This window comes from Symphodus melops (assembly GCF_947650265.1).
Source record: "Symphodus melops genome assembly, chromosome: 16".
Classification (NCBI taxonomy): domain Eukaryota; kingdom Metazoa; phylum Chordata; class Actinopteri; order Labriformes; family Labridae; genus Symphodus; species Symphodus melops.
The window spans coordinates 10,555,563-10,577,618 of record NC_136706.1 but is presented as its reverse complement, the minus strand read 5'-3'; the positions used below and the strand labels follow the sequence as shown (position 1 = coordinate 10,577,618).

Here is a 22,056-nt window from a genome sequence, read left to right as displayed (position 1 = left end):
GCTTCCAGGAAAAAAGCTATCAGACAGCATTAGCCCAAATAACATCTTTGATTAATCATTTACTAACAGGCTCTGACGTTGCTTCATATACTGTAAGAGACATCCAAAGGCTAAGGCATTACTCACTCCGCTGGGTGTTTTTGGTATAGCTCACTTCCACAGTCACACACACACAGACGGGCTTGCATTGCAGAAAAACATACATGAACTCATGCACAAAAAACACAATTTAGAGCTTGTACATGTGTGCATACCACTCTCAGGCTCCTTCAGTCTGTTATCTGAATACAGCCTGTGCGCCTTGAGTTTGGTTTGTAACTCAACCCCTCTCTCCTCTGAACATTTGACAAGCACAGCTCCAGCAGGTGACAGAGACAGAGCACATGACACAGACGAAAATGTGGTGTTTTTGTTTAGCTTTTTCTTCCAGGGAGAAATTAGCCTCAGCCAAATAAACGGAGATTGGTTTAACTGATCAGAAACACATGGTCGTGATGACAAGCAAATCCAGGCGTTACATTCTCTAGATATAATTCATTACTTTAAGTACATGTAGCTTAAATGACTCAGTAACGTCACTGGATCAAAGCATTATCAGCAGATTGGATTACTGATCTTAAAGTAATGACTTGATATCTCATACTCAGTAATCCTTTATACGATGACAACAATATTTTCCTGCTTGTGTCTCCCTCATTACAGTAAACCAGAACATATGTACATGGTGTCGTATGTTTGCGCTTGTAATTGAAGATCTGTCACTTAGAGACTCATAGGTCTTTCAAGGCCAAGACACACACGGAGAAGGACGTCTGTTGTATGGTAACGCTCCATGAATCATTTTAATTATTGTCATGTGGGTTCTTGAAGGGGATAACTGAGGTCCAGTGTTATGTCTCTTTAGTATGGGCATTGCTTTGTGGATTGTGGTTGCAGGTTACAAAAAAAGGCAAATACAAAAAAAAAAATTTAATTAAAAAAAAAAGTATGGTCGACCCTCCAAGAAAGTCTCTAGACATTTGATTTAAAAAAAAAAAAAAAAAAAAAAGGAAGAAAAGACAAAAACAGTCTTCTCAAATGACACATTCTGGCTTTAAATTAATCTTTTCCAAGAGGAGAGTCATGAGTGTCAGAAGAACACTGAACAATTTGTTTTGTGTTTTAAAGGCATTGAATGAAGTAAGATAATGTTTATATTGATCGAATATAAAAAGAGAAATAAAATACTGTATAGCTTCAGTGTAGCCTTAGTGCAGGGGTGTCCAAAGTGCGGCCCGGGGGCCATTTGTGGCCCTTGAGTGGATTTTTTGTGGCCCTTGACTTCAAATCGAAGAATCAGAAGATTTTGGCCCCAGGCCTCATCAGATGGTATTTCGTTCTTTTTTTCTTTTTCATGTTAGCGAGGGAGACCTATAAAAGCCTGACTATTCTTTCCAAAAAATTAGAAAACAACAGTTTCCCACTGCAATTAGTTATTGTGTATTTACATTAATTTTTGAGATGGTCAAAATACAAAAAGTTCCTTCCAATATTTAAAAAAAACAAATAAAAAAAACCCTGTGGCCCGTGAGCGATTCTAACGCCACAATTTTGGCCCGCAAGAAAAAAAGTTTGGACACCACTGCTTTAGTGTTTCAGGGAATGTAGTTTACAATCTACCACTGATTAAGAAACAGATTTGCCAGGACTTGTCATGCTTATTTGTTAATGTTTAGGGTCTTTCTTCCAGCTAGTAGCACTTAACCCTTTATCGGGCAAGTGACAGTTCTTGGTAATTTCCGTACGCTTCACATATGGCCGCCCTTCTGCACCTCAGTAAGGTCGAGAAGCACGCGATCCTCACTCAGCCAATCAGAAGAGATAACCCTACGTCACTGATCCTGCTATTGCGGCATTTGAACCAAATATAGTAACTTCAAGTTTATTTTTCTAAATGAAATTAAAAAAAAATTGAAAAGTGGTTTAACAGAAATAAAGTTCTGTTATGTCCCCCAATAGCACTCTGAAGTTGAATTTTTGAATTTCAAAGTATTTCCATGAGTGCCCTATAAAGGGTTAAAAGAAGGTCAGTAAAACAAACGGATGAATAAAACATGTTACTTTTTCCAAGCTATAATCTAAACTGATAAAATATTAGCTCTTTCCTACATACATTTTATCAGATTTCTCAAGTGTTCAGCTGCTTCTCTTCTGATTATTTTACGACATGTAAACATTTTTCTCACAAGTTGAGTCACATTTTTATAGGAGATAACATTTAACGGAGGAAGTTTGCCAAGAATTTCCAGAGATTTAAACAAATAGATACTTTGAAATGGAAGAGTGGTTGATGAGATACCAAAATGTAGAGTAGTATTTCCCCAATCTTCACAAACTAGCTTTCTAGTGCTATAGCCTGCTTTCACATCAGCTTAGCATGAAACTAGCATCCACACTAACGATTACTACACTTTTTTGGCTACAGTTTTACAACGACCTATTCATAATTGCATAATCATAGTAGAATTCAGTGTACGATTGCCAAGATACTACAGCACCACATGCTCCCTTTTTAGCGGCTAAACTTTCACCTCAGGACTATGAATTTCAGCTATGTACTCATCCAGTGTTTGTCTTGGATTGAAGCACACTCCGGCAAATCTGTGTTCTGTCCTGCCTCCACCTCACCAAGTAAGTGCACTGTTCAGTCTGGGGTGAGGTCCACTATGATTACCCAGGAACAGGCTCGGTGGCACAACGTCCTGCCTATGATTTACCTCATCCTGTTATCAAGAGCGAAACACCAAGTGGATAAGGTTTATTTTAAAATGAGGGGGAACTTTTGGTTGACTTTGAGCTGCAGATGCAAAGTAAGCATGCTTTCTGTTAGACAGACAGCTGCCAAACACCAGCAGTTATATTGTACTAGCATGTGGTAGCGCAATGTAAGGTACAAGCAGTAAATATGGACATAATGTCATGCAATAATTCTGCGCTTCTGGGGGCAATGAGCCCAGGAGGTGGGGCCCAGTCTGAACGTTTACCAGCTGCAATGAAAATTACCTGTGGGACTATACTGTGTGCGCAAACCTTTTTTATCAGGTCACTATATGATTGATTTTGGCATTTGAAGACTAGTGGTTAAGGTTGCAGAAGTGTTCAGTGCACAGAGTCCCAGTCCCCCACTTTCTACAGGAAGGTTTACTTGGATGCTAATATTGCAGAACGTAATGAAGGTTTTAATAGTAAGAGTGTGGCACAGCATCCTCCTGTAAGCAGCTTTATAAAGGGTGATTGATGTGACTGTGACCGATTTCCAAACAGCTGGACCCATCATGGGATTTGCAAACTGTTTTGAATGCGCTGTCTCATCCCACCTTTTAGCCTTCAGGTCGGGTGGATCTTCGGGTGCTCTCATTTAAGACAGCAATTTTGCTGGCACTGGCATCTGAGAAGCAAGTCACTGATATTTATACTTTTTCAGTGTATTCTGACTGTCTTCATTCTGCCGCAGGAGATGCACGTGTGGTTCTAAGGCCAAATCTCTGTTATATACTAAAGATCCATAATTTGGGTTGTCTCCCATGTGATCTAACTGCTTTCAGTCTCCTCGTTTTTCCACCACGGAACAGGAGAGATTGGAGAAATTCTGCCCAGTATGTGCATTAAGCATGTATGTAGATAAAGCAAAAGGCTTGAAAAAAAAAAAAAATCAACCAGTAAGCCTATAACAAAGCAACAACTTTCTCATTGGATAGTTGGGGCCATTTCTCTGGCCCACATCAGCAAGCGGCTCCAAACCTCTGCTGGCCTAAAGGTTTTCACTCTACAAGGGGGATGGCAATATCTTGGGCCCTGTTTAAAGGTGTGTCAAAGATATTTGCTCTGTGGCAAGTTGGATTTCACCTCACACATTTGCACGGTTCAATGCAATGGATTTAATAGCACTGCCTTTGGCGCAACCTGTGCTGATATGGGTTCCTCTGATGGCTGTTATGCACACTTCAAAAAACGTCAAATGGTGACAGAACACACCACTGATTGTTAGTATCGAAGGACCTTCTGCTGCCTCGCTCAACTGTGCGTTGTTCTTGTAGACTTATGTTATGACTATTTTACCTGTAAAATGCGCTTTTTAATCTTTTGAAGGAGTTCCACACAGAACGACGGCTGCAGAAGTCCCTGCATTTTTCTCTGATTCCAAATCTTGTTTCATCAACTGGTTCAAAGCAACTGCTATTAATGCTTTCTTCTTCTTTTGTTATGTGATGCCAGGTCATAAACAACTTTTAGCTGCACTACAGCCGCCATCTGGCAGAAGCACCACATTACAGCAAGGTTGCAAAAAACATTTTGGGAAAAAAAACTTACTGCAATTTCTTTAATAGTATCTTTAAGAGATAATAACAGATAATTTCACCAACATTTTTGTAAATTATTTAAATACAGCTATTATTACCTAAAACTTTTTCTTTTCTTTGATTATTTTCAGAAAACTCAAAATTGTTGGTTTAACTACAATTCCCTTCCCCTTTCCCAGGCATGTCCCTTAGACCACCACATCAGTTACAGTATATTTTCTTCCTCCTCCTCCTCCTCATCCTCTTCATCCTTTCTGGCTCCCATGCCCCTCAGCCCTGACACCAGCCTCCCTTTGAAGTCCTCTTTTAAGAGCACAATTAACCCCCTCCTCCAGACACTGCACTCACTTCTCACCTTTTTAATAAGGCGCTCATAGACAAGTGTCAGACTTTTTCTCTTTCTTTCTCTAACACACACTCTGTCACGTACACACCTCGGCCTACAGCTTCTTTACTGCAGGTCCTGCCTGTAAATTCTTTGTCACTTGGCTGCAAACTCAGAGACCCCTTCCTGTGCACTATACGTGTGTGTGTGTGTTTGAGTGAGAGCAAATGAAAGAGAGAGACAGAGGTGGTTTCTGGTGGTTTGACTCAGTGAGAATGCAGTTTCCGGTACTTTGATATGTAAGTGAATCAGTGGTGACTGGGGTTGAAAAAGTCATTAAAACAGCAGACCACCTAATTGTTGCTTAGTGTGTGCTCTGTTTTGCAAAACAACTTTGCAGTTTAGTTCAAGACAAACCACCTATCTCTGCACTGCACCAACATACTCAAAAGTACATAGACATCCAATCCTTTCTTCCAAACAACAAATACTACGACGCCAGAAACACAGACGCCAATCTTCTGTGAAGGCTGTTCTACAGATTAGTTCATTCAGCCACAAAAGCACAATTTAGCATGTTGTAAGATGCCCCAATACCTCCTCAATCCGCACATGCTCAGTGTCTGCTCTGGCAGTGGTGGGACACACAGCCTTAAGCTTGGGGAGTAATTCTGTGCAGGTGAATCTGGCCTTTGTGACTCAGCCTGTATGGGGAGACCCTCCAGGGTCACAGTGCCGATGAATAAGGCCTGAAAACAGGAGCCACATTGAAATAATAACAAGGTTGTTTAGCTCTTTTATCCTGTGTCTGCCTATGCCTAAAATGTACACTTGTTAGATTAGAAGCATTTGAGTGTTAGTTACTGTAGGATATACTTTTATTTTTCCGATAACAGATGATCACTGAGATACATTTCAACTTAAACATAGTCTTACTTTTCATCTTCAGTCCAACTCTTGCTCTTTGCTTTCCCAAGCACGACATACAGTATGTATCTGGGATGATTTTATTTCCTTTTAATTAGTGAACAGTAACAAGCATATAAGCAGCAGTATTACGGGCTTATGAAGGCTAACAGACGCCTATCAACATGGACAGCGCGTCTCCATATCCTTCTGTTGAACAATATTGAAGTAAATTCCCCCCACAATGGGTGCTTACTTGTTGCCTGGTGAATTCATTTGGAACCAAGATATGCTCAGAAGGGATCTGGCTCGTGCAACCACGAAGTTGGTCTGCAGACAATAACAGTTATGGAAAATTCATTGAGTGTATTTTTAGTTTTGTTTTCTCAAGCCCTTCTTTTGATTCTCTGTTAATGTGGAGCCGTTGCTGTACACTACATCCACTCTTTTTTTTCCACCCAATAACTCGTAAAACAAAACTACTCTGGAGATCAACACTTGGACATAAACAAGCTTGATAATTACTCACGACAGAGCTTGCTATGTCACAAAATATATTTAAGAAACATTTCAACTTTATGGTTTGACCAATATCCCATCTGTGAACATGGAGGAAGTGAGCTTTATGAATTGTACTGCAACCAGTCAGCAGGGGAAACTCTACATATTTTGGTTGGATTCCCAGGAGGCTGTTACTCCATCTATCTTAATAAATAGTCTACAATCAGAGCTATATTTAACAGAAGTTCAACAAAAAAATCTCCCTTTGTCTGTGGCCAAAAGGTTCAGAGTTTAGCAGTTTTAATAGGAGTGACACAGGGTTCAGTTGGCAAAGCATTGAGTCAGATTGAGAGGATATTCCATATGCAAACACAGACATGCTGCCTTTCTATAATAACTTCCTCAGAAGCAACGGCAGCTCCGTGTTGAGCTATTTAAGACCAGCAAGCCCTTTGAGAAGAGAGGATTTTCCTTCCCCTGCTTCTTTCTCTCCCTCCCTTCCTCCCTGCGTCTCTCTCTTTCTGTCATTAATAATATGATATTGTCCCATCTGTCGGGGGGAGCCTGCGTGGAGCACGTGTTTCCAGTTAGGCTCATCAGAACCTGATGTCGAAGGCCGAAAGTTGTACTGGCTGAAGTGAGCAAGAGGGACTGCGACTGGGAAGCCTGAGCCTGACTTGGAGTGGGAACAGCGGCACAGGGCGAGGTAATTCAATCATAAGCTCTTTTGGTGTGCAGGTATGCTCACAAAAGCTTTTTGGAAAAGAGGAACTCTCGAGAAAGAAAGTGTTATCTGCAAAAAGCTGTCTGCTTGAGCTTAAAATTAACATATGAAATTGTTTTTGCCGACCTCGTTGGTAAATAGTTGAGAACATTTTGTCTTCCAGATTCTTTTGTTCATGGCTTTCTGCCAGATGTTAATAATGGCGTATTTTCCCCGTTTACAAGTCATCATTTAATTATATTGTCTTGAACGATTGCTTTACAAAGTGGAGTGCAGCCGCCCTGGGACTCGAGTAAGTTGACATGACAATTAACATATTTGTAGGATGCCATAATGTAAAACACAAACAAGAAAATGGCCTGATCAAAGGCCTCGTTTTGCCTGCCACAACCCCACCTCCAGACAGCATCGCTGCAATCACTCTGTGCTAAATCAAATGCAGAAATAAACATCTCTGGGGTTTGAATCTGTAGCCAAAACCTGCTCAGATTGGGGCTCTTCCAGAAATCCCACAACAAAACATGGGAGAGAAGCACTTCTGATCCAGGGATGCAGCACATGGAGATAATAATGTACAAATTAATGAGAGATGGTTTGTTGAAAACATTTTGAGGTTTGTTGACTGAAGACAAGAGATAATGAATCTGAAATCCATTCCCAAACACTTGTTTCTGAATTCTTGTTAGAACATCTCCTTTCACCAAATCAGCCCAGACAGACACATTTCCTATGTAACAACTTTAAATGATCCTAACAATGGTACAACATCACTCACAGTCTTTCAGTGCAGGACTCTGCTGGTGTCCTCCATGTGGTCCATGTGTTGTGGTCTCAGAGCCATGAGGGTAACTGTATCTAAGTGACCTTGGTTACTGCTGCCAGCACATCTGCAGTCAGCTCAGGGATGTCAGAGCCCCAGCATGCCCACAGATGGTATAGCGGTTTTAGGGGAATACCACTTGTTTTAAGAAGTCACATCTGCTAGCATCACAATGTTGCACGGCTAATTTTTTTATAGGGGATTCTGATAGCTTTTCTTACAAAGTTAGAAACTTGAGAGCCGAGGTTGTAATCTGTGATGTCATCCTGGTGTGCCGCCCAGACCGATAATCGAGATGAGATCAGATTTTCTGAATGTTTTTTTTTTAAGTGATGTAGAATTGGGGTCATAATATGTTTTTCCCAGAGGGAATGTTCCAGTCCCCTTTTCCATCTTTTCCCAATCGATTCTCTATGGACCTGAACACTGGTCACAGATTCTTTATTGTTTTTGAAGGGCTGACTCTAATGTTCCCACGTAATATATGGATTTAACAGTGCTATACATATTATATCGCTATGGTGGAATTTAGAGGCGCTCACAGTTCTGCATACATAAGTTAAAACTTGACCAGAGCCTCTCTGCTGTCCCTCTACTCTCTGATCACGCTCATCTTTTCAGCCATGAGTCATGGCATTCAACAAAGAGCCAAATTTAGATGACCGGAGAGCATCTTTGCATTAATATCATCTTTAATCCATTAAACTTTGGTTCAAAGACCATCTTATGATGCCTTCAGGAAACCGATCCTGTAGTTTGCCAATCCTTTCGATTTGGTTCGCTTCTATTTGGTTGACTTGAAAACAATTGAATGTTCTTCATCAGAGAATGGCCTGAAATTAAAACGTTGTCTTTTCACAAGCAAACAAACAGAAATTGCCTCGAAAAAGTTTGACTCAGAGCCGTGACGCAGATTTTACAATATTTAGTAATTTAGTAACACGCTATTTCAGTTTGTTGTCTTTTCGGCATAATACTATGTGTACACAAGTTTGATTATGTGTTTGCGTGCTTTTTTTAATATGCATGCTTTCATCTGCGTGAATGTGTGAGTGTGTTTGTGGGCCACAGTAGGCTAGAGGCAAGGTTACATCTTGCAGCAATTAAACTGCATGAGCCTCTTACGCCCCTCCATTCGTTGACTTCGGGGTCTTATTTCAAGGCCGGTCTGCGTTAGACAAACTGGGAACATTTGACAGCTTAGCGGCTGAACACAGCAACAACATGTTGCACACATCAGTTAATTACTTGACAATAAAATGTAGTTATATTAGATGGAAAAAAGCATGTCAACAATGTTGGCAAACCATAGAGAAAAAAGAGAAAAAAGGATAGAGGTGTGTGAAACAAGGGGTTTTGAAAAATGGCATTATGTTACGACAAAAACAAAAAGATTATAATCTTGAACTGTGTAAAACCTGTTTCATTCCTTCATTTTGCCTGAGTTCATTACCATCAGTTTTCCCATCAGAATACACATGTAAACACCCCTGTGGTCTCAACGCTTTGCCAAGCAGAGAACCGCAGATTGCCGACAATCACTCTCTTTTTCTGCCATCAAGTTCCCCGATGACAACAGAGCTATAACCATGCGAGCAGTTATCGTGGCAGAGATTACCAGAAGGATGCCAAAAGCCAATCGTCCCCAGCGCTAATCACAGCCGAATGTCACAATATGATTACATGTGAGTGTAGTTTGAGGACTAAACAACAATCAAACAATCCATTGTAGATGTAGACTCACATGATAGTTGTTTATGATGACAATGGGTGGACAGAAAAGGCCTTGGCAAGGCTACACAAACATATGAACAGCGCAAATGTAAAAAAAAACTGGCAGTGTCTTTGTTAATCCTTTTTTTGTTAGTCCATTTTTTCCCCTCCACAGATCCATGCTACATGGCATTAAAATGACGGTTTATATGTGTTAATCTGATCATTGTCACAAGCTTACAATCAGACGATTCTGGTCAACAGTCAGTCAGTTGGTGCACCTCTGATTTCTACTAAATAAATAAATAAATTAAGAGGGCAGATTTTGATGTTTGAAGTTGATTTTTCATCATGCAGCGCTCTGTAACGTGCTCGCAGAGGGAAGTCAAACTCACAGACAAAACAGTATGATGGCTTTTTTGCTGGTTGTTTGATTTTTGAGGGACAGGGGCACCTTGTGTTGTCAACCTGCCCAGTGACGTGCTAGTGTGTGTGCGTCACTTTATGCACAGATGTCGATGTGTTTACTTCCTGTTGTGGGTGGAAAATGCAAACCACGGTGGACTGATGCTCTTTGATAGGCCTTTTGATAGCACATTTTTTTTGTGGGTACAAAACCGCAGTTTTATCTGACACAGGGCAGAGTTCAGCTGCAGCCCAGATATGTCAAAGGTTGTAAGCAGGCAGAAGAAGCTCTCAGCTTTGAAAGATTCACATGTAGATTTGAGCTGATGTTTATTATTCACTACTTACAACAGTCACAATGAAGTGTGTTGAGAAATATTTCTGTGTATGTATTATAGTTAACTGAAAGATTTACTGTCTAGAGTCTATTAAAAGCTGCCAAAGATATCATGCAATGCTTCATCATAACACCAGCTGAAAGAAACACACATGCAAGCTACTTGCAGATACAGCAGGCCTGCTCCCTGAGAACAAACATTCGGCATATGACGCACATTTGAGAGAAGCCATTCAACAATATTTACTAAGCATACCACTCTTGATTGCTAGGAAATACGCTGTATAAACACATCGTTAGAAAAGACACGGATAGAAAATTTAAAAAATGATCTCAAACTGACCAGCTGGCAGACGAGACTGCTTGGCTTAACTGCTGCCACACTTTATCAGTGAACCATGGTTGTCAAGAAGACTCAGAAAACTGACTCTTGATCAGCTTCTCCCCTCCTCAGGTTGTTCCTCTCATGCTTCCGATAACAGATACAGGTTTGCATGCCACCTTTAAGGAGTCTCTTAGTAGCACATTAGTCATCCTTACAGTGATTCAACACTTTTCCCTGTTCTGTTGTGGTGCTTTTTGCTCCTTCATTTTTTTCTTCTCTTGGCCACAACTTCTCATTTCCTCCCTGAACTGGCTCCTTTAGCAGCAGTCTTCCTCTCCTCGGCTTTGACCCTCTGTTATGACTTCCTCACATTATATAACTCTCTGCCTTCTCTCTCTCTTTTTTTTTTTTCCACTACGAAATTATTCAGAATTGGGGCAAATGTATATGATTAAATGTACAATCATTTCACCTACTTTTTGAATTGGTAAAGATTAGCAGTCCACTAACCAAAGACCTTTTCCTTCTCTGGGCTTCCTCAGGGTTCAGTTCTTAAACCCCTCGTCATTTGCTATTTATTGGGTTGCCATATTGTAGATCTATTCACCAATCTTCACTTCCCCAGTGGAAAGTCAAAAATTCAAATGCTTTATTTTGTCTACTAGTCCAAATCAACAAATGCAAAAGCCTATGGTTACCAAAAAAAAAGCAGGACGTACGTCTGATTAATTATAATCATGCAGTACTATAATTGAAACATATTTAAAAACATTAAATCAAGATAGTAATGCCTTTAAAATTGGAAAATCTTTTTTTTTCATCCTCTCAGTGAGCTGATGAGTTCTCTTCAATATCATCAAGTCCTTTTCTGACTTTCTTCCTGAGCAGAAGACACGTCCTTTTCTTGATCAACAAAAAGATTGTCAATTTACTTTCAGGATAAATAAAAGCAGCTAATAAAAAGATTTTGATTGCATTTTAATTATAATTGAAATCATTAATATTCCGAATGATTCATGTGCTGAATATCAATAATTTGATTTAATGGCTAATTCTGTCAGTCCATCTATTAGAGAGAGCAGATTACCATAAAGATATTTTTTCTTTTTAACTTCAAGCCCTTGAGGGAAACGACTGCAAGAAAAAAACAAAACAAAACAAAAAAAGTCCCGTGTTTGAACTTCCTCATCAAATATCATTTAGTTGAATAATTTAGTTTAGTCAAGCAGAGTTCATCCTGCCATTCAGCCTCCAGAGTTTGACATTTTACCACAGACTGGGATGCTTGACAAACATGGGCTCTTGCTGGATCAGTATCAGAGCACTGGATCTCTCTCCACTAACCCCTGAGGCCTGAGGGCAGAACGTGTGGGAAAGCAAGATTGACAGGAAGTTGTCGTGTAAAGGCAGAGGTGTGTGTATGAGTGTGTGCTTTCTTGCGTGCACATGTTAATGTGTTTGACCAGCGGGCAGAACACAGGGCAATGGCAGGAAACGAAGTGGTTGTGCCACCGGTTAAAGGAAACAGAACAGCAGATAAATTACCCAGAGTTGGGCTGGCAGGACTTCTGAAGGCTAAAGCTGAGTGGACACTGAGGGTGTACAGAGTGTTGACAGGGTGGCTGACATGCCTAACCAAACAGGAAGATAAACAATGCATCTAATTACTTTTATTCACCCACTTTTTGAAACTGGACGTGTACAAGTCTTGGTCTTATTCTGGAAGATGTTGGAGTAAATGCACAAGCTCAGGGAATTAGATATATACATCAAGAAGGATAAATCAAAGGCAAATCAACATTAAGAGACTTTGTGAAGAATTGGATCACCACCAAACCCCCCAACAGCATAATTGCAGATTTGCATGTGCATGAAAAGCACGTCTTTAGCTCTTCTGCAGGGATAAAACATTGTAATGATAGATATTCTCTCATTGAGTGTTTCGCTGATGGGTTAGGGTCCATCTCATTTAATGTCATCAATCCTCAGCTTTTCCTTTTGATATTTAATCTCTTGTTCACCCGATTTAAGATTTTAAATTACAGTAAAGGCTGCCATCTAGTGGTCAGAAATAACCTCTTCGGTCCAAATCTCAATATCTGGGTACAAAGTATTGAAATTTGAAATATTGTGCGACAAATATGTATAATGACTGCCCTCTACAGGGTAAAACCAGACTACTGCAACTGATTTGTTCTGATCTGGTACCTGCTGATGGATATAGCTCCAGTCTTTTTCACTACACCCTGAAAAGGCTATATCGCCTGAGTCAGCAAACTAGATAGAGCTGCATTGAAACCCAAAATTAAAAAAACCTGAAATATGTTTGTAGATTTTTTTGTACTGTTTGAAATGTTCATACTTGAATGTTAAAGGGAAATGAATTTATGCTAACAGTTTGTAAACATAAACTATACTGGCTGGTTTGTCCATTTCTATGTAATGTTAAAGTTTAGCATGCTATTAGTCTTACAGTTAAGAGGTGAATGTAATGAGGATTATCAATAAAAAAAACACAAACAATATCTTGAAAATTTATTTATGAAGGCAAAAATAGCAGTTGGCAAAAAAAGCATTTTTTTCATTGTAACTACAAAACCATTAGAGAACAGACAACAGAGAAGCCGTTTCTTTCTTTTCCCTTTCTAGTTACAAAATATTTGAGTCAAGGTGTAGAGAGAGAAGGGAGATCGATTTGTTAGAGAAACTCTAAGACCTTTGAAATTTACAAAAACTCTACTCAGGGTGGAACAAATCATGTCTGTAAAAAATGTTCCTGAGAGAGAAATGGGAATAGGAGTTTCAGTCAGGTATGAATTCATTGAATATAATTCTATGGAGTCAAACACTGTTCAGAAGAGTCTGTCTCCGGGTGTATGGCTTTGAATACAGTGCTAAGGCAAAGGAGTGTGGTGTGCCAACAGTTCAAAAGAAACGTTCAAAAAAATGCATTTTGAAGAGGGTTTCCCCAAACACTGCACAGTTAAAATATGTACCTACAACAAACACTTACAGGGAGTCAAAAAGTCAGGGTGAATGTAAATAAATTAATAATTTTACAGAAAAAGCTCAAAATGACCCAACTGTTTTTTTTTCAGCCAACACATCTTCATTCATTTTTAAAGTAGGACACTACAGACCAGAGTGTAGGAGCCAGTAAGAGAAAAAGGAAATGTAATGTTTCCCCTCAGTATAAAAGAAACAAAAAACCTTGAGCCTGTTGGTTAAAGTTTGTTAAACTGAATTCTTTAACTACAGTAAACAAATCTATTCACCCTCTTGAATGCAGAACATTAATAATACGGCTAGATTAACTATTTCAGGTGTGGGTTGACTACACGGGAAAAGTTTGTAATTCACACGAAACAGACAAAACAATGACATCAAAATATAGCTATCAAACGTTTCATTAAGTACAGTAACTGAACAAACACAACTCAATGACACCACCAGAACAACACATGTTGTGTATTGTTTATGTGCTGATAGGAAAATAGCATTGCGTACACTATCATGCTTATTCTTCATAGACGTGCAGCCAAAAAAAATCCTCTGGGATTTTTAGGCAGGCGTTAAGTAAAGTCGCATGCATCGATAAGAGGGCACAAATAATTTAGATTGTATCAGAAAAGTGTTGACAGCCACAAAACAACAAAGAAACACTGTTGTATCATAAAATCGATACTATTAACAGCAGCGCCTACTGAGGCTTTTGTATTTTTCGAAGTGCACGTTGAGACATAAACCTCGTCTATCTGTTTCCATTAGAATTGATAGGTGGACAAGTACACGTATGTTTGTCAGCGTACACACTTTAAAGTATTTTTACATCGTTCAACCACGTGTGCTTTAAAGTTACTGCAGATTCAAAGTGTAGTGTTCATATGCATTAGCTGAGTTTTAAAGTTTGGCTTTTCATTTCATGTCAGGTGGCTGATTTACAGTACGCAAAGTGATGATGTTAGCAGGTCAAAATGGCACTAAAGAAGGCATAAACATTTGACTGTAAACCTATTCCTCGTTAACAAATACTCAAGGGTTTTCCAGAGGCACCGTGTGTCGTTGGCCCTGCTCGTAGGAGCACAAGCAACATGTGAATTTGGACCAGTAGTGCGTCGTCAGATGCACCTGAGAGCAGCAGGTCACTTCAGTTCATTTAGTTCTCAACATGCTCTGTCTCAGCACGCCTCCTTAGCTTGAGTTGGCATCTTGCACATCATCAGGATCTGCTTCAAGGCTTTCTGGACATCTTCATCCATCTGACCCTGAAGAGACAAACAGCAGAGGATCAGGTTATTCGCTTCAATAATTGCACCTGTTGTAAAATCAGTGCTGTCTCTTTTATGGCTGGTTCAACAACAACAAAAACATCTCTGCAAATTGTCTTCGTATCCAGCCACACTGACACCTCAGCGACATGATTCAAACCAAGTCAATGATAATTATGTGTTTTGTACAATGTCTTCAATTACATTGTGAAGTAAACTCAAGGACACATTTACCTGGACAGCATAGAGGAGGTGCATCCTGTAGACGGACACTATCTCACTGTGCTGCTTCTTTGACTCCTACCAAGAGAACACAAATAAGAACAAGTTACACCCCTCTCAATAATTGAGGTCCTCACAATATCTTTCATACATAAGGTGTTTGTTTGGGATAGCGAGGCAATTGTATGCGGGTGATAGACAGGCCCTTATTTTGTGTTTCACATGTACCTCACCCCCACATGACCTGGCAGAACTGCGCGTTTCACATGTGGAGGAGTGAAACACATTGCCTCAGAACAACATCATGAGGCTGGTTAAGAGCACGAGACGTCGCTGTCATTGCAGCAAATGGTGGAAACACCCGCGACTGACTTTGTCAGTTTTGGTTATTTGGGGATATCTTAGTTATTGTCTAAATTGTTAATGTGACAATAAATATTGCATTAATGAAAATGATGCTTCTTCTTATTCATTAATCGTAATGTCAAAGGGAACTATTACTTATGTCATTAAGACTCAGACCAAATAGGAAATGCACTCATGTAAATGACAAAATCCCTAACTTATTGTGAGTGGTGTATATGACTTTAGTGCACTCATGGTAGTGTTAGGTCGTATATGTGTTCTCTCTCAGAATGTGTCGAGGACTCTTACAGCAAGCTGGTACTGTAGCTGTTTGATTTGCTGCTGCATCGTCTCCAGCTGCTGATTCTGCTGCAGCCTCTTTGAGGGAGAACCTGAGGTGTAGGAGAGCTGTGATAGGCTGTTTAAGGCGTCCTTCAGCTTTCCGACCTCCCGCGACAGGTCGTCTATCTGAGAGGGGGGGGAGACACGGAAAATGTGGTCAATTTGAAGAGCGTCAAATACTACGATAGCGATGACACTCCTGCAGATCATAACTGACCCTCTTGTTCTTCTCTCTCTCCGAGGTGACGTGACCCTCCACCAACTGTTTGAGCTGACACACTGCATCCTGGGACTCAGCCAGCCTGGAGGTCAACGTCTGGTTCTCCTTCTCCCTCGACATCACCAACTCCTGCAGGGCCTCCCGCTCTGAACGGTTCTCCCGGGCCTGATGTGTGAACAGGTAATGATTAGTTACATTTTTCTTTGTCAACTTCTCTGTTAACACAGACATTGTGTGAGGTCCGGTCCCTTTGCCAACTCTCTGTGTCATTCAACACATTTTATCTTCTGTTCTTTTGCTACTGTTTGTTTGCCAGTTTCAAAAGGCTCAAATGATGTTGGAATAGAATGAATCCTGTAGCAATGGTTGGTTTCGGACTGCAGTGGTTTTTCTACTGTAATTGAGGAAAAAAATGCCATAATATATCACCAATCAGAACCAAGAACTCAACTGAGCTGTGACATCATTAAAAATCCTTGTTTTTAACCCCCGCTCTCCCCTCACCTTCTGCCAAGCGTCGGCAGCCTCCAGAGCCATCTCGTCCTGCTTCCTGAGGGCCCCCTGGAGGAGCTGCGTCAGGTGGTTCACCTCGCCCTCCAGCTGCTCTCGAATGGTGTCGTGCTCCACACGGGACACTGAATCCACTTGATTGACATCTTTCTCCGCTGTCAGCCTTTATGTGAGAAAGACACAAGCATCATGTGGTGACAACTAGCCCTCGGACACATTCTTTCAAGACATGAAGTCTAGTCAAGCTGGTTAAGTGTACTTCTTAAACCTGTCTGCACCCCAGCTGTAGTCTTTGCTTAAACCAGGAAAAGGATCCATTTACCAACATCACACTTTTCTTCCTCACCTGTTCTGAAGGGCCTCCAGCTGCAGGGTTTTCTGTTGGAGCTGCTCTTTCAGAGCCTCTGACTGGCTCTCCAGCTCTTTGATTGCATTTCCAAGTGATGACATCACACGCGTGTGGTCTGCGAGTGCGACTGAGCTCTGTGCCTGAGCCTCAGCATCCTCTCTTAACTGTAAAATCTCCTTTTGAGCAGATGAATTCTTCTTCTCCGCCTCAGCTACTAACGTCTGCAGCTCCTCCACCTTGCTGTTGAGCACCTGTACCTGTTCTGTGGAGGGCGATGAAGCCGCGCTGCTCTCAGTTTGAGCCTCGGCCAGCTGTTTGTGTGCTGCGCTGAGCTGACTCTTAGTCTCACTGTAGGAGTGTGAGAGTTCCAGCAGGCGGCGCTGTAGTCCGCTGATGACCTCGTTCAGCTCAGACTTCATTTCTTCAAAGTCTTTGGCTGCAGCTTCCACTGGCACAGTGCCTCTCAGAGCCTCCTGAAAAACACGACAGGAAAAAGGACTATTTTAAATAACGCAAACATTAGGATTTAGGGAAGTTTTTAATTAAATATTACATTAAAGAATAAGAGATGTTCTGTAAATATGATAGCTCAATGTCTTTGACTCATATAAAAGGAGTGCTTTATATTTACAATTACTAATGTAGCTTTACATGATATATCGTTTTTAAAACCTTTGATTTACAAAATGGTTCCACTTTCAGTTCTACAGATATTCAGAGATAAGAATAAGACTACGTTTACCTGAAGCATCCTAATCTCCTCCTGTGCCTCTTTGTACAGCTCCTCAATCTGTGCACTCCTCTCCTTATTCTCCTTTCCATCCTGTCTCTCCTCTTCCTCCCTCCTCAGCACGTCCTCCAACTGTCTCATTCGTTGTGCAGATTTCTCCTGCTCGGTTTTCGATTGGACGAGCTGGGCCTTCAGCTGTTTCACTTCCTGTTCAAGTGTGGCTGAGGAACGTCTCTCCTCCTGTTTTTCCACTGAATCACCTTCACCGCTTCCCATGAGCACCCTCAGTTCCTCCACCTCCTCCACAGCCTGGTGGTATCTCTCCTGAGTGTCGGTCAGCTTCGCCTGCAGCTCTGCCAGACTCTCCATCAGCTCCGCCTCTCGTCCCTTCTCCCTCACACCTTCACACTCCTCTCCGTCTCGCTCGGGTTTCAGCTGGGCTTGAAGCGAGCGGTTCTCCTTCCTGGTTTCTAGCAGCTTAATTTGAACTCCCTCTAGTGCCTGTCTCAACAGCCGGATCTCCTCTTTACTCCCTTCTCTTCCTGCTTCACTCTCTTCATCCTCTCGTAGAACAGAAACACCGCCTGTACCTTCCTCCCTCTCCACCTGCGGAAAGGATTCAAAGTCGTCCTGGGTGGAATGGAAGGAGGAGTTGGAGGCCATGCTGTCCGGGCGACTGTCTTCCTTCAAGTCTTCGTTTCCTTGGAGGGACGGATGTTTCTGTGAGGTGAGGGTGGAGAATGATTAGAGTTCAGATTGAGGTTCATTTTGTGGTTGAAGTCTGTAATCACTTAAAGGTGGAAATTACAAGAGAAGCAGCAAAGTCACAGAAGCTAGGCATTTAATGTTTTTGCATTTTTGTCCAAATTATCCAAACGATTTATAGAATATAAAGTAAGAGAAACTTTTCCCCCGTCAAACTTATTTGAAGTTATTTAATGCATTGACAACGATGTGCACGATAAATGATAGTTGAACTAATCAGGCCTCAAGTGAAACTTCTGTTGTCTTCACTGGCGGTGAAGATATCATCCTTCATCCTGCTGGGTGACGTCAGGAGTCCTTTTCCTTCATTAAAAACTTTAACCCACGTTGATATGAGGCTTTAATAGTCTGAGTGAGACTAAATTGGGTTTAATTTTCAATGATTACACTTAAACTCATTTAACTGAGTTGAGTTTTTGTTGTTTTTTTTATTAGACAAGTGAGACTCCTTGTTTGCTTATACCATCTTTTCAATTCAGAGCATATACGTGTGTAACCAGACCCCGACAGACACAGAGTGTCTCCTCTTATCACAGACCTTTGAGAGCTTGTTTGTTGAGCTTGTACTCTAACATCAGAGTGCTGGGTCTGTGTCTGAAAACAACATCAACAAGGACTGGGCTCAAGGCAAATTTATGTGCTGTTCACAGACTGCCGTGTCAATCACAAGTTGTAAACTGTACCGGCATTCTGGAAACTATATGTTAATGAGATAAAACGTTCTTTATCTGCAGAAATAAAAGGTGCACATTACTCATGTCAGTTCATTAAATGCTTTAGTGCCTCTCTTTTAGAGGTGTGGGAGGATGCATAGGGCTCCAAATGAATGGTAGGGAAACAGTGGCATGTATGGGTGAGAGATTGTAGCTTTCAGAAGTAAAAAGAAAAGTGAAAAAGAGTATTTGAATTTATCCTTCTATTTTATTTTTATTTTGACACATCAATGACATTATTTGGTAATCACATCAAGATCTCACATAAAAACACTTTCTTTTGTGACTTTGCCGATGCCTTTCTTTAGTTTAAGTTCTTCGCCTTTTGTTGCTCCACCTTGTCATTGTGACTGAACTTTGTTTGTTAACTCAAAGGAATGAATAAGCTGCATACCTTCAGTTTGCTTGCAAGTTGCTGATTCTCCAGAGTAAGAGCATGAATCTTTGCCTGCAGAGCTGACACCAGAGCTGCAGACGCCGTAAGACTGTGCTCGACCTGTCAACACATACATACACAACGTGCACACGTTAACACGCAGAGACATAAAAGATGTGTTTAGGGACCACTAGCTACCTCCTGAAAAACAAAACGAGTCGAGACACGTCTGAAGCTTAAGTTAGACCTTCTTCAAGAATGCCCAAGGTGAAAAAGTTCAGCAGAAAACAGCTGTGTTGGCGGAGTTTAGAATTTAACTAAGAAAAACAGTGTTGATGTGAGATGTTAACGGCAAAGACTGATAGTAAACGTGTCATAGAAACTAGTTCATCATTAATCAAAGGTCATCCTTTAAAAGAATTACCCACATCGACATCAAAGGCATTTCAATGTTATACAGTATAGTCAAACTAACTTCAAATACAACAATAAATAAAAAACACACATCAGCAGCAGTGTTTTCTAAAGCTTAACCTTAAAGCAGGAAGTCATTTACACACACCTGGTCTTCTCTTATTGCTCATATGTATCATACATGTGCCACTGTAGTCACAACTCACCTTTGTGTCCCGTTCAGGAAAAGCCACCGTCTGCTCCACTGACTGCTTCAGGTCTTCAATCGTCTCCAGCAACATGTTTCTCTCCTCGTGGAGCTTCTCCACTTCTTCTTTCAGTGGCGTTCCTTGAATCTCGTCCTCCTTTGACAAAAGGGAGGAGTGGCGGGAGCAGGGAATGGGCGGGGGGAGGAGGGAAAGAAGATGGACATGGATAAGAAAGAGTAAAAGGGGAGAGGAGAAGCTTGCTGACAAGTAAGTGTAAATAATGAATAGAATTTAATTCAGCTGTCTTTTCTCTTAAGAGGTCTGCATGATCTGTAAGTCTCCAGAAATGGGGATTGTGGGGCTTTTTTTATGCCTTTATTTGAGAGACAGGACAGTGTTAGAGAGAGAGAGACATGCAGGAATGGAGCCACAGGTTGGATGCACACAAACCACTCATCCACTGGCAACCCCCTGCTTTCTATTGAAGTTCTGATATCTGCTTTGAGGACAGTTTTTTTTTTTTTTTTTTTTTACCTTGTAGATGAACCTTTTGGGAGTGTCACTTTTGTTGGATGCGGGGGTCCCAGAGGAGGTGATGAATGAGGGAGAGGAGGGCCCAGAACTCTGAACAAGGATTAAGTTCATTAGTCTTAGTTTGACAACTTCTGTATTTATTCTTCTTAATGGACACTTTTCATGAATAGTTCAATATAAACAATTAAATGTGTTCTTGAGCTGATTTAAAAGATTTTGTTAGAATTTGTAATAAAAACACTTAAATTCTAATATTACTCGCAGAACTAAGATTCAAAATGTTTGTCACTCGGTGTAATCCTGAGACTGACCTCCTGTCACAGATCTGATTTAAACAGTAACAGAGCAGACACATACATGTCTGACTTCTCTACTGCAGACATGCGTTCAAGTAAAGGGAGGCACTAAAACAAGCAGACAGACACAGAAACATGCATTTACCTGCGGTGGGCTAATAGGAGGTGGAGGTGCTTTTCGTTTTTTGGGAGTTGTGATCCGTTCATCACTTAGCCTAGCTACTTGATCATGCTGAGGAGCCAGCAGCAGCAGAAGAAGAAGAAGAAGAGCAAAAAGGAAACAAAGAGGGAGAAAGAGAGATGGGATTCAGTGCTGGTTAGTAAAAGAAGAACGAATGAGTTCTACAGTAAGACTTCACTTTTGGGTTTTTTTCCAACGCTAGAAGCTAAAAGATTTTTTACATAAGCTGAAGATGTAAATATTGTCACATTGGAAATGCTCATGTTAATCTACCGTCAACACAGTAAAGCTCACAACAGCATGTGGCTCATTTTTAGCTCAACATCAGTGTGAATTAGATTGTAGAACGAAACCCAACTTCTAACTTGCCACTGTCTTCAACGGCTGATTTGATGTTTTAAGCTTGGCCATTCAAGTGACTTTGATAGGAAGAGAAGTATGAAAGAAACAGATCCATGTCTTACCTGTGGACTTTTAGGAGACTTCACATCTGTGAAAGAAAACGGGAAGGTCATGAACAAAAATGGAATCTTTTCACAAGTTCCTAATTTGGTCAAACTTCAGTCAAAGAGAGCAACTAACGTCTAAGTAAGAAAAGAATAAAAACACTAACAGGATTACTCCTGCAGATGGCAGTATGGACTTTGAGTTCAAATTAAAGCAATGCATGTCTCTACCACAGAGAGGCAACGTGTGTGTGTTTGCATTGATCATGCTGTTGGGACAACATGTTGTCTTTTTTTTTTTTTGTAGGATCTTCTTTTCCTGACTCTTACCTGAGACATGTTGTCTGTTCAGGGCGGCAGTAAGCGCAGCTTTGACCTCAGAGTTACCCGGCTGTTTGGCGTAGTGAGCGACATCGTGGCCCTGTGAATCCACAACCGACGCATCTGCTCCTCGCTGAACCAAAACCTCGACAACAGACACAGCGCTGGACTCACAGGCGAGCATCAAGGCTGTCCTAGAACACAGACATATATTCATTCTGATTACCATCCATCAGTCATCAAAGAACCTAAGTGTCTTAAATCAACCGTCTCTGTTATTAGATGTATGATTTATGATTCTTTGTGTGTTGTTGTTGTTGTGGTTGTACCTGCCACTATTGTCAGAAGTGTTGATGTCAGCACCGTAGTCCAGCAAAGTGCTGCACACTTCAGCGTGTTTGGCTGACAGCAGCAAAGGGGTGAGCCCGTCCTTTGGGTGA

General features: G+C 41.0%; 1 protein-coding gene and 1 long non-coding RNA gene across 2 annotated transcripts in view; one reads left to right on the top strand and one right to left on the bottom strand.

Annotated features, from left to right (window-relative positions):
- LOC306837454 overlaps positions 1–15,901 on the top strand; it is a 96,060-nt gene extending 80,159 nt beyond the window's left edge. The window contains exon 3 of the long non-coding RNA XR_013780932.1: positions 15,816–15,901. This is a non-coding gene — a long non-coding RNA (uncharacterized lncRNA). The remainder of the gene's footprint in view (positions 1–15,815) is intronic.
- Positions 12,919–22,056, bottom strand: part of rai14 (retinoic acid induced 14) — a 36,447-nt gene continuing 27,309 nt past the window's right edge. Inside the window, exons 8-21 of the mRNA XM_079365137.1 lie at positions 21,946–22,046; positions 21,626–21,810; positions 21,314–21,339; positions 20,814–20,900; positions 20,373–20,462; positions 19,857–19,994; positions 19,255–19,356; positions 17,395–18,102; positions 16,650–17,125; positions 16,298–16,466; positions 15,791–15,958; positions 15,541–15,699; positions 14,899–14,964; positions 12,919–14,661 (exon numbers count right to left, since the gene is read on the bottom strand). Of these exons, the coding sequence (XP_079221263.1) occupies positions 14,575–14,661; positions 14,899–14,964; positions 15,541–15,699; positions 15,791–15,958; positions 16,298–16,466; positions 16,650–17,125; positions 17,395–18,102; positions 19,255–19,356; positions 19,857–19,994; positions 20,373–20,462; positions 20,814–20,900; positions 21,314–21,339; positions 21,626–21,810; positions 21,946–22,046 (2,562 nt within the window). The 3' untranslated portion in view covers positions 12,919–14,574. The remainder of the gene's footprint in view (positions 14,662–14,898; positions 14,965–15,540; positions 15,700–15,790; positions 15,959–16,297; positions 16,467–16,649; positions 17,126–17,394; positions 18,103–19,254; positions 19,357–19,856; positions 19,995–20,372; positions 20,463–20,813; positions 20,901–21,313; positions 21,340–21,625; positions 21,811–21,945; positions 22,047–22,056) is intronic.